This window comes from Leuresthes tenuis, unplaced genomic scaffold (assembly GCF_036924035.1).
Source record: "Leuresthes tenuis unplaced genomic scaffold, fLeuTen1.0.hap1 SCAF_17, whole genome shotgun sequence".
In the NCBI taxonomy this organism is placed as follows: Eukaryota; Metazoa; Chordata; class Actinopteri; order Atheriniformes; family Atherinopsidae; genus Leuresthes; species Leuresthes tenuis.
The window spans coordinates 13552727-13565180 of NW_027325371.1; the positions used below are offsets into that span (position 1 = coordinate 13552727).

The window sequence follows — 12454 nt, forward strand, 5'->3', positions numbered from 1 at the left end:
GTGTTTGTTTTTTGTTTTTCCCGAGCGTGCCGGTGTTTCTCTGTGCGTTTGGCCAGGTTCCCACATCAGATTATTAATTAAGTTTTGGTAAGTGGTGCATGCATCGCTTTCAGATCTGTTTCCACTCTCTTTAACACACACACACACACACACACAAAGTATCTGCACGCACGCACGCACAAACGCACACTCTTCAAAGCATCTGCACTCCACACCGCCAGGATTAAGAGGCGATTGAAGAGCCTGATACAGCCTCAAAGTGCCTCCAGCAGAAAAATGCCTTTGGCAGGGCCCAGGTAGTCTCTTTGAAAGTCCTTACACACTCACATAGACGTGCACATATAGCCGGGCTTTTAATTTAGCGCCATTTTTTTTCCTTTTGTGTTCCTCACTGTCCACTGAGGCTTTTTTTTTTCCATCACACGTACTATCCATAACGTCATCTTCTCCGAGACATGTGCCTTTCCATACTTGAGCTGTATAATGTATGATGTTGTATCATGCGTTCTGCCGAATTCCCCTGAGTGAATGTAGGTAAAAGGAATAGAAAAGTAGCGAGCTCTTTATGTTTTTATGAAACATCTGAGCCTGTTTGCATGTCAGCACGGCAATATGTCTCTATGAATGCATTCATATGTGCACCGCGAGTCATATACAGTACAGCTAGCATCTCATTAAGTCACAGCCAACTCCTGTAGGGGTGATGATGTATAGCTTTGATGTAAACCTTTTCACTACTGAGACACACTTATGTCTCATCTTTTGCTATTATTTAAACAGCAAAGCCAGTAAAATTGAATGAAACAATCAAGAAATTTAGTCTTCTTGGATGGAGACTAGATTATGGTGGACAGAAACTGAAACTAAATACAAGATTAACTACTCGTTTGTAAAGTACCATTTAGACGCTTCTGGCTTTGGTGTCTCATTCAGAAATGGGATTTTTTTTATTTTTGCCCTGATGATCAACCAGGAGTTGAGAGGCTGAGTCCATCTTACATTCTTCTCATTTGCATAATAAAGCAGAAATGCATACATGAATGTAAAAACAAAGACACAGAAATGTGAGATAAAACCGTGGAAATGAATGGGCTTGGGGAGATGAACAGGGTGGGGGGAAATGCAAAGTACAAATAATCAAAAAATCTTTAAAAAAAAAAAAAAAGTCCTAAAATATCAATCCAGTATGTAAATGAATAAGTTTAGGTAAAAAATACAAGAAAAATGCCAAGAAAAAATAATGGTGTATTATCCAGATAAAATAGTAAATAAAAAATAATTTAATGAGAATTAAATTAAAGATTAAAATACAAAGTAAATAAATCGGTTGATTTCGCGTTGAATGCATTGTTGCATTTTTCGTTTAGCTTCCTTTTAGAAGCCATTGATGGATTTTTTTCAGATTCTATCAGTTTTTGTCCTCCGTAAATTCCCGCTACAGTTAAAGGAGACAAAATAATGTCATTTATAAAGAAGAAGGGCTCCATTTGCAGCCCCCTCACATACACCGTTCTTTCTCTCCTCTTTTCTACACCCCTCTTTGTCCTCCGCGCTCTCATCAGCTGCCGTAGGGCCCCTCGGGACGAGCGGGCCGCCACTCAAAGGGTCCTGGCGCAGGAAGACAGGCCCATATCCTTGGTGACGGCTCTGTGTATCCGTGGTGACAGGTGTGTCCGTTCAGAGCGGACGGGGGGGGGGGGGTGTTTGTCAGGAAGTGTTTGGATTGGGTGCAGAGCCCAAACACGGCTCAGGTGTTGATGGCTGTGAAGGGTGTGTTCAATGAAGAAGTGTTTGCTCTTGAGTTGTCTGCCCATCAGAGGCTGTCAGGATACAAGTGTCAAGTGTGTGTGTGTGTGTGTGTGTGTGTGCATTTACGGCGTTTCTAGATCATTTTTGGGAAGAAACATAAGGATGGAAGAAAAGAGTAACCAGCTCACAGTGGTGCAAAATTAGCTCAAAATTATATTTCAACGACACACAGCTGTCAGCTAGACAAATATAGCATGAGATTTACGTATTCAAATATATGTTTACTTTTGCATTACATGTAATACAATAAGGGATCTGAATAATATGAAAATGCAGATAGAATTTCTACTCTCAAACCAAAGTATGAGATGTAAGTTTCATCCACATCCCATGAAAAATCCCCGATAGTGACGTCTATCCTCTGCTAATTTGAGCCTTGGTGTTCCCTCTACAGTACTGTAGGACCACTGACATCCCCGTGGAATCCGAGCACTTCACACCTATTTATCTCACTCCACTGTCCAGCCTCTTTTGGAAACTCTGGCCTTTTAACACAACGAGCCGAAGGGAGGCGGATCTTGTGTTGGTTTTGGCTTCCCCTGACTTCCCAGAGAGAAACGACAGAAAACAAAGGGACGGGCTGCGCTTAATAAACTTCCAACAGCGGTCCTCGCTCACTCCAGTCCATCTCCACCCTGTTGAGTGTCGCAGCTTCTCTTGATTAGCTCTTTTTTTTTTTCCCACTGTATAACTAATTGGCAGCAACATTTTAATTCACCCCTTAATACCCCTCCTCTTGTTAAGTGATGAATTGTTGGCAGGAGATCAAAGGAGATGGATGCCCACTGTGCACTATGCCCGTCACCACCTGCTGGCACACATGAGCGTTGGGGCTGGCGTCATGCCAAGGGGCCACAGGCCTGCGCCACAGGGACACTCTGCCAAAAAGGCAGAGGTCAACAAATGTATGTATGTATGTGTGTGTGAGAATGGGTGAGCTGGGAGGGCGACGTGCCTCTGTACACTTCCTGACGGAAGATTGAATTTCACCACTCTGCCTCTTTGTGTCTCTTTATCCACCGGTCTGCATATCTCTCTCTCACACCCCCCCCTCTTCCTACTTGTTGCAGGCCAACAGCAGATTGAAGCAGATTGAGAGGGAATCCAGTCAGAAGCTGGCCAAGTCTGCCCAGGTAATCAGTTCTCTCTCCTGCCCTTTTCCCCTCCCTTCTTTTCATTTAATTTTTTTTTTTCTCTTTTTCCACCCAACTGTGACACAGAGCAGACAAAATGCACTGACGGGCGAGGTGAGGCAGCACATGACAGCACATCCAATTCTGGGCACACAGCAAGCCACCGTGGCCTTTGCCCTTAAGCAGAGGGTACAAACACAAAAGTTTGTCAGTTCCAAATGAGTACATGGAAACACGTGCAGCACTGGAGCTCACCTTTCTGATTCCATTTTCATCCTTGTGTCTACAGGTGACCGATTGAGCACCTCTATTGTGTAGCCTGGGCAGATTTTGTGAAGTCAGAGCAGCGTGCCGGGCTTCAGTCTTTAAGGGGGAGGTCCTTTCTTCGGTCACCTTCTTTTTAAACCAGGGGTTCAACTAAGTTTTCAAGAAAAAAAAAAATATCATCCCTAAAAATGACAATGTTCGAGTTGTAGTACTACTACACCTTGAGATTATACATAACCTTCTGGGTGGAGCTCGCAGCACTAAGCATTTCTGACAGCAGCAGGAGTTGTTGTTTGTGAACACAACATTCCAATACCGTTAATGCAGTTTCAATCAGCTGAGCTGACAGCGTCCACTGCGTTGTGCCATTGCTGAGTCAGCTCGATGACTCTCTGATTGCTTCGCGGCGGTTGCATTCTAAGGCTCAAAGAAAAGCACTCGCAACCCATAGAAATGTGTAACATGGGCAAATTTTGAGTGAACGAAGCTGAGGTGCAACTCTGTGTAAGCTGCTGTCTAACCTGCGCTGCAAATTATCCGGGCGGAGCAACACAATCCACTTAATTTTGCCTCATCTTGACTGTACCTTAGATCTTGGTGGAATTGCAGTTGCTGAAATAATCGTTTAGCTCTTTAAAAAAAAAGCCATTTAAGTTTGGGGTGCGGTTTGTTAACACTCCTTTAATCTGTCGAAAGACAACACATCAATTTCAGTAGGTTCATATATGAGAGTTATGTTTACAGTTTGGTCGGCTGCCCCCTAGTGGCCAAAAAACACTTCCTGCCGCGATATAATCCAAACGTTTGATCTACGCTGCATACCGCAGGTTGAAATATGAATGATGTGTGCTCCATCCAGATATATTCCTTCATCAGTTCAAATGTTGATATCATCCACACAGGATTTTTCAGCATGAAATTTAGCTTTGAGGCAGATGGATTAATGAGATCAAATTTGTACCAATCAGCATCCTCTACTGGCAGCTTCGACTGAGTTTAAGATGTGATGTCAGTCAGCAGAGGAGTCTCCTATTCTTATTCTACTATTCATTGGCTCTGCAGGGTGGCACTTTGTTTAGATTTAATTAGCTGATGTTCTCTTGTGACCAGTAGGCGCTTCATCCGACTATCAGGTTATTTGTAGATATATATATTTTTTTTAAAGTCCCTGTGCTTTTCTAAGTAACGTCTACAAGCGACTTCCAAATGGTTCCGTAAAAGGAAATGTTTAGAAAGCAGTCCTTGGACTTAACCCGTGTTGTCCACAATCATAAAAACCATGTTGGAGAACACGGACGCGTCGCGGTTCTCTGTGAGATATCATTGTAGCTGCTGTTGCACCGAGGAGCCATAAAGTGCTTTTATCTGCTCCGCAGCGGGTGAAAGCAAAAAATATAAGCTGACATCAAAAGATTAGTGAAAGTCCCCGTCTTATTCACTGTTGCTTTGTGTCTGTCCTCTATCCGTTCGCTGGCACTGGTATTCTCCTCTTCCTTATTGTCTCTGTGGCCTCTCCATACCTGTTTCTCCTCTCCCTTTCATGATATCATCTCGTCACACTTTCAATAGGGGGGCCATGTGTTTAACATTACTACATGTCACCGCAGCCTGTTTCAAAGCGAAGGTAATTCTTCTCTCTAAACAGAAACTCGCCCTCCTTTGACACCCTCTGCCATTTAGCAAAATGTCTTGGGAAGTTCAAGCAGCTTTCCCTCAGAAGCTTAAAGATCTTAAACACCCTAAGTGGTGTTTACACTACGGCAGAAAAAGGTTTTCTTCTCGATTATGTAGCAGGCTAAGATATTACAATCATTTGGCCATAATTGCACCTCCAAAGAGGAGATTCAAAGAAGGGGGGTTTTGTTGCTTTTCTTTTTTTTTGCCTCCCGTCTTTAAACCCCCCACCCCCCCCATATTGGGTTGGCTGGCAAAGCCTCAGAGTTGAAAGCGAGGTTGACAAGCAGATGTTGTGAGAGAACGGTAGCTTATTAGGTTACACAATGCTCTACTTCAAAAGAAGTCGGATGCTGTGCGAAAGTTCAGCCGTGTTTGCCCGCTTTAGTGGTGCACTGCGCCACGGCAGACAAGCAACTGGTGATTAATCCTCTGTTTTGGGGACACAAAGCTGGCGCACGTTTGACAAACGACATTCTGACTTTGAAGGAAAGTCTTTGTGCGCTGAATATAGCGCCTTCGGTTTCAGCGTGGTTCTTCTTTCTGCTGAGTGGAAGATGCGGGTTCTGTGCGAGCGTATTAAAACACGCTTGATTAATTCCCCAGTATTTGTCCTGGGCTTTAGTGGCTATGTTTTAAAAGGTAAAGGTGGAGCCAAAAGGTTTGTGCTGCCGTCCCCCTGGGGCAAGTCAGTCAGATGTAAACAAGAGGTCTTTGAACCTCAAAGGCTAACCCCAGTGGTTAACCCCTTAGTGTCTGACTGGGGGCATCGCTCTTGAGCTCAGCTGCACAGCTAATAGTCCAATTAAAAACATACCAAGCCACGCATTATCCTGGGGGGACTGGAGATGCAAGCACGTAAGGGTATACGTTTACTTTCATGCACAAACACACATGATTTCTTTGCTTTTGTCTGCCCTTTTTCTGCCTCTCATTCACACACACACACATTGGCGCTCTCAACTAATTAGTGTCTCTTAGATTCAATCGGTTGTGTTAAGCATCTCGCTGTGAGTGGTCCTCCTGGGTGACCTGTGAACTGAACACGGCTGCGCTCTCTTTCTCTACTTAATGATCGGGTTATGGTGGGTGGTTGTGGTAGTGGTGAGAGATCATTACTTTATCCCCGACCATCCTCCGTGGGAGTTCGCAGGAGGGGGAGGGCGTTTTTTCAGAGAGGTTGAAGTTCATATGCAAACAGTTCGGACTCATTTCATCATTACGCTGGTTTTTAAGCTTCACTGTGTTTGCATGTGACCTCTTAGACTTGTATTAAACAAGTAGGACCTATTTCAGTATTTATTCTTTTTCGTGCATCTTTTTTTTTTTCAAATATTTGATAGCAAAAATGGATAATTTTCGTTCAGGCAGCTGTTTTGAGGTGAAAAGCGCCAAACGGCAAACTGCAGATGGAAACCTAAAGAGCCAATGGTAGACTTTCTCTCGTCTGGGAGGCTGAACCTGACCTTACTCCACCTTTAAATGGGGATCTTTCAGCTTTTGCTGTACGTTTTTATCTATATATTCATTTATTTTTTTGTCCCCAAGTGGCCAAAAAAAAAAAAATGGAATAATACAGATAGAATGATATGTGAATGTGATGTTACTGACTTAAGAGACGCATCAGAATAAATGATGATTATGTGGAGTGGCATACGTACTAAAAGATTTGCACCTTAGGTTAAAGGGTGACTGTCAGTTGCACATGGGGCTCAGTGGTGTGTCCAAGATATACACTTCTTCTTTCTCACTCAACTGGAAAATACCCCCCCCCCCCCCCAGCAAACACACACACACACACATCCTCTAATAGAAATACGAAGGCATACCGAGGGGAGGATTCATCAAATAAAGAAGTCTGAAAAAAGGAGAAAACCTCTTCAAATGAATTCCTGACCTCAGATAATTTTTGGCTCAATCCCTCATGTTAGAATGCCTGAATTTCCTTCCTGCACAAATAAGCACGTATTCATAGATCTCGTTTTTTTTACATTTATGCCAACTATATAGAGATAAAACAGCTCTCTTGTATTAGTGGTATCGAAACTTAACGTTACGCTTAATTGAGACGAAAAGTTCTGTGGCGGCCACCCATGGGATGTGCATAGTATCCTTTGATTCCTACTCAGATCCATCTCTTGTATGTCACCTCTGGCCCCACAATCTCAAAATTACAGTGGCCAAATGACTGAGTTGAGGCTTCAGAGCGGTGATCCATAAACCAGTGAATGACGTCAAAGTGGTTGCATCCATCTTTTATAAATGTCTCATGGTTGAATCGCTAAAAATCAAACTTGGATGAACCAGGCCACATTAACGCAACATGACTCACCAAGTTTTTACACTTGCAAGCATATTCTTTTCATCTTTCACAGCTGAGCATCCCCTTTCCCTATTCTAGGGCCTTAGCCTTAGTTACTCGCTTCTCAGTTTGTAAATAGGTGAACAAACACCACAAATGCTCATTTCTTTCCCCTTTTTTATTTTTTATTTTTTGTTTTAGCTTAAGTTCACAGAGAGGGAAGCCTGCTTTTAGCCCCCAAAACAGAGATGTGAGCAGGCTAGGGAAATAGACAAGTCTCACCAGACCAATTAGTGACTTAAAAGGGCCCGACTGACTGTTAGACAGAGAAAAAGGTGCTGTGTCGTATGTTTTGTGTGTGTCTGTGTGTATTTATACACACATATGTATAAAGAGCTAAACAGACAGCTGAGTTCACTGCTTTTAGGATGCCACCGCTCCCTGGAGCTTGAATACCAGCAGATGCATGGAATCCATACAGCAAGATAATTACTGTGCCCAGAAATGGCATCTCCATAATAATCTCCCGTTTTTTTTTAGTTTTTTCTTCCTTGCTTTCATGTGGCTGTCTCACGGACAAAATAAACCCAATCTCCTTCTCACCGTCGCCCCACCCTTGCTGTCTGTTTCTATCTGTGGTCGACCCACACCGCTTTGACTCCAATACTCCCACACAGTGTGCAGACTCCAGTTGGGCTAGTCCTCCAGAGTGTGAACACGGTAAACAATTATCTGTCTAGCCTACAGCGAGAAGCAACACTGGCCCCCATCGCTACCGCCACCTCTTTTCTCTCCCTCCTGTCCCTCTCTCTTTTTTGCTCACTCTCATCTTTCCTCAGCCTCCGTCTGACAGCGGCTTAAATAGAATGTTAATTTTGACTGAAGGTTTTCAAAGCCAGAATACTTCCTTTTCATCTTGGCGTGCACCGCAAGTTCACCGACACAAAGTCGCTGTGCTCTTGTAAAAGGAAGTTGTTTTTTTTCTTTCCTGTTTTTCTTTTTTTTTTCTATTTGGTTTTTTTTTTTTGTTTGTTTGTTGCTCCTTCTCTTTTTCCTTTGTGTCTTTCTTTGAGACTCTGGGAACGGTGCTGTTTCAAGGTGACCGTCGCTCCCGACCAGATCCATTTTTTTAAAGTGAAATGTGTTTTTTTTTTTTGTCTCATTTGAGTCTTTTTCTGACACCAATGAAGTCAAACCCATCACCACCAGCATTTTGTTTAGTGAACATATTTAGCATTTTGCTTCTGGCAACAGGTTTTCTCATTTATCAGGTTAAGTATACACTTGAAAAATCATTTTTTTCCTAAGCCAAGAGGATCAATTATGCCTGTCTGTCTTCCTGTTTATACTGGAGTATCCTGTATTCAGTATAGTGGAGGATTCAGGAAAGTTCTTGAATTGCTCTCGCTTTTTTCTATTTTCTTCTCCCAAATAGCTAATTGCAGAGCTACAGACATCTCTATGTGACTCTAAGGAGGAGGCTGTTCGTTTGCAGCAGGCAATGGAGAAGCAGCTGAAGGAGGTCAGCGCTCGTTGGGATGAAGAGAGACTGACAATTACCCAGCATGCCGATCAGGCCAACAAGGTCCGTATTGGACGCACTCGCTTATTCACACTTGTCATTGACTGTAGTTGCATCTGAAAACACTGATGAAACACTGAGTTTTTATGTGTTAATACACTTGTGGGGAAAAAGTTATGCCCGTCAGAACAATGTGAAGAGAAAGTCCGGCCTTTAGCAGCTTTTGAAAATTGGTAAATGCAACCTCAGCTGAAGAATAATACGTGACGTATTATTCTGTGTCATTATTTATTTCACAGATACCAAGCAGCCAAAATGCAATAGCTTGTAGCAGCATTAAGTTGAAGTAATAGTTTTCCGTGTGACGAGCATCTGTCTGTCGCATCACTGGGGAGGAGCTTTGGTCCACTCTTCTTACCGTGTCGCTTCAGCTCACAGCAGTTTGCTGGCATCGGTTTATGCGCAGCTCTCTTAAGGTCCCACCACAACACTTCAATCAGGTTAAGATCTGGACTTTGACTGGACCATTTCGAGAGCTTCAGCATTTAACATGCTAACTGGAGCCTGTAGAATCTGAGATGTAGCGTTAGGGTTTTTGTCATCTCCGTTAGCATTGCACGGTCTGACTGTGGTACTTCTGCATCATCTGGGCTTGGTGCACTATGTTACTGAGGCGGCACTAAATGTGGAACAAAGACTAACCTGCCTACTGAGACATAATTACACACAGCAAGCCCTCTTTATACACAACAAGAACCAACAACGTCGGGTTTCATCAGGGTAACTAATCGCCAGGGTTTCCTCAGTTTGGTCCACTTCAAGGTTAAGGTGCCTTCAGCTCTCCCTCCAGACGTCAGACCTCTTAAGAAGTTTAACAAAATGACATATTTAGACTTTTCTGCAAAGAAAAATTAACTCTTTTTTTTTTTTTGATCCAGTCATTACATGTGACCTCGACACCTTTGCCTCATTTGATATGTGCAAAATCTGTGAATAAGCATATTTTCTCTGTTTCTGCCTGTCCTGCTCACATTAGACTCTGCTCTAGACACCCTGCTCGATAGAATAATTTATCACTAGAAAATAAACCTCTTTCAGGTGATCAGGAGGAATATTCAGAGCTAATGTGTAAAAAAATAAAAATAAAATAAATACAAAATAACATCCACACCCAGAGCAATGGACATTAATTATAATAATATAAATTAAGTGATTTTTTTTTTTTGTTGTTGTTGTTGTTAAAGCTGTGACATGTACGCAATTTTTACAGCCAAGTATTTATTGTTCATGTTGTGGTTATTGTTCTTGGCTCTGACTGATGTTCAACAAAGTGAGGGAAGATGAGAAATGAATCAGAAAATGTTCTGTTCCACCCAAGACTGCGACCAATTTTCAACCCAGCTGAGTCATTTTTTTTTTCTCATCAAAATGTGGAAACATTTGTCTTCTTTCTCACAATGTAACTCTCTCAGCCCACGGATTGATATATATTTTTTGTGCTTGAAGCCACCACATAACCCTAATATTTCTAACTGACCCATATATGCATAATAGACGATACAAAGCGAGACGTGACTGCTTTAACTGATTTTACGTCCGCATTTATTCACATAAGAAAGACGAATGTAGCAACAAAATATGCAGGACGGTCTCACGGTGCTCATGTTAGCATAACAGTGTCTATAGGAGTTCTGATTTGTCCTTAATGAGCTGCAGTTCATGCAATTTGAGTACATTTTTAGTATAAACCTGATCTAATTTCGTCAAACTTCACCATGGCAACCGTGACTCACACCCAGATCAGAACTGGTGTACATTTGATAATCAACTGCTTGTTGCATTCAGCGGGTCGATTACATTTGCATCAATGTGCCTGAACAATTTATTTTTTTTATTAAATCCCATAACTTTGCCGAAGAAACTGCTTTTTTTAATCTACCTCCTTTGAAATACTGGGTTTACACGAGTCGTTTTCAGTAATCTGAGTATTGCACTCGGCGTTCTTACATACCTCTTGTCTGATTTCAACCGACCCGTTCTGCAGACTTAGCAAACGGGGGGTTATGTCAATAAACTTCATCCTCTAAAAGAGTCCTGTCGGGGGCCTGACATTTATTTAGCACACATGGGTTGCTTTCTTTTGTTAAAGCTCAGTCGCCGTTTGTATGCATGTGCTTTGTCATTTTTATGGTTAGTTGCAAACTCCAGTGTCGTTAAGTGGCTTGTATGCTCCGTCTCTGGTTGAACCTTGTAAATCTGTCAGCAGCTAGAGCCTCTCTCTATCATTGCTGTCATTCTCTTTTACAGTTAAACTTTAAACTCGGGTTCGTACGTTATCATTTAACTTTTTAGTTCGAAGAGTGTGTCGCCTTCTCTATCTCTCGCACTTTTTAAAAAAAAAAAAAAAAGGTGCAGACAAAGCGATATTTTTGATGATTGCGTTCATTTTTCTCTCTCAATGTTCAGCCACCTCTATGCAGATCTCTTTATTTGGAGTCACAGGATCTTTTATTCCGCCCGTGCCAGACTGAAACACAGTCGCAGTGGCAGTTGATTGGGTGTGGCTGACTAAATAAAGACTTGTTGTGTCTGGGATCAGGATATCTTTCCAAACACAACTTTGTCTGTTTGCGGTTGCAGCTGCCTCGTGTAGAAAGGAGGCAGGTTTGTGAGCCTCCACTCAGAGATCTTCTCCTTCCAGGCCCTGGTAGCCCTGGCCAACCTTGCCCAAACTTGACTTTTCTCCTGAATTGTTCAGTTTGTAATGGAACAGCTCGGAGCAGCCCTGCCCTTTACCTAAATGTCTTGTTTGTTTTTACCCAAACACATTTAACAGCGGTAGTCCAATCAGTCCAGATCCATCTGGAAAGCCTTTTTTCTTTCCTTTAGAAATTTCCCATCGCACTCACTGTTAATGTAACACATTTCCACTAACTAACAGTATGCTCACATTATCATGAATACAGCCTCAAGAAGTCATTTTAAAGGGGTTTTGTGGGAGTAGGCTGCTCAGTACTCTGTAATGAGCAATTAATTCTTTTTTTTACCTCCGTGTGAAACTCTTCATTACATTTGAGACACAGATTACCTCCTCACTGCCTTTTCTCGAGCTTTAAATAATAAAGGTTTAATTAGAATTAAAGAATCAATGGGGGGGGGGGTGATATTGGTCAAACAGGAAATGAAGTTGGACAACGAGGAAATGACAAAAGGATTTGGTGCAAACTTGAAAGAAGAGGAAGAGGAAAGGGTGACATGACAAACAATGAAGGGGGGGAAAGATGGGGAGATGCCATGAAAGGATGGAGGAAGTGTGGGGACTGATGCAAACGGGGGAAGGAGAAAAGAGAAGAATGGCTGAGAGCTGTCAGTAGGCCATGGAAGGGAGTGTGTCGCCTGCTGACATTGTTTCCATGCTGCTCACTTCAAAGGGCTCGGATTATGAAGAGAGCGAGGGGCTTCAGACAATGGGAGGGGAAGAAAATAACATCAAAGTTAGCCGCGCATTTGAATTGGGATAATCCCAAAACAGTTGTTCTGAATGCATGCTGCACCGGATCAGATGTCCCTTTTTCTTTTTTTTTCCTTGCCAGACCCATTCTGCCGTTTCTAGCCTGAATTTAGCTCCCTCTGTGGCTCTACTGTACTTGGACCTCTTAAATGTGGGTGTTAGCTGCAGAGACCTTCTGTATCTCGTAAAGCCCTGTTTTCGAGAACAACAGTGCAGTTAGGTGTGCTCGTCTTTTA

General features: G+C 42.6%; 1 protein-coding gene across 5 annotated transcripts in view; it reads left to right on the plus strand.

Moving 5' to 3' along the window:
- The window catches only part of LOC140273680 (axin-2-like), a 118303-nt gene that overhangs the window by 62355 nt on the left and 43494 nt on the right, over nucleotides 1-12454 (plus strand). For all 5 annotated transcript variants that reach the window (XR_011908049.1, XR_011908048.1, XM_072369319.1 and 2 more), the window contains 2 exons: nucleotides 2880-2942; nucleotides 8621-8770. Coding sequence is in view for 3 of the 5 variants with exons in the window: in XM_072369319.1 (XP_072225420.1) it covers nucleotides 2880-2942; nucleotides 8621-8770 (213 nt within the window). In the remaining 2 variants the exon portion in view is untranslated. The remainder of the gene's footprint in view (nucleotides 1-2879; nucleotides 2943-8620; nucleotides 8771-12454) is intronic.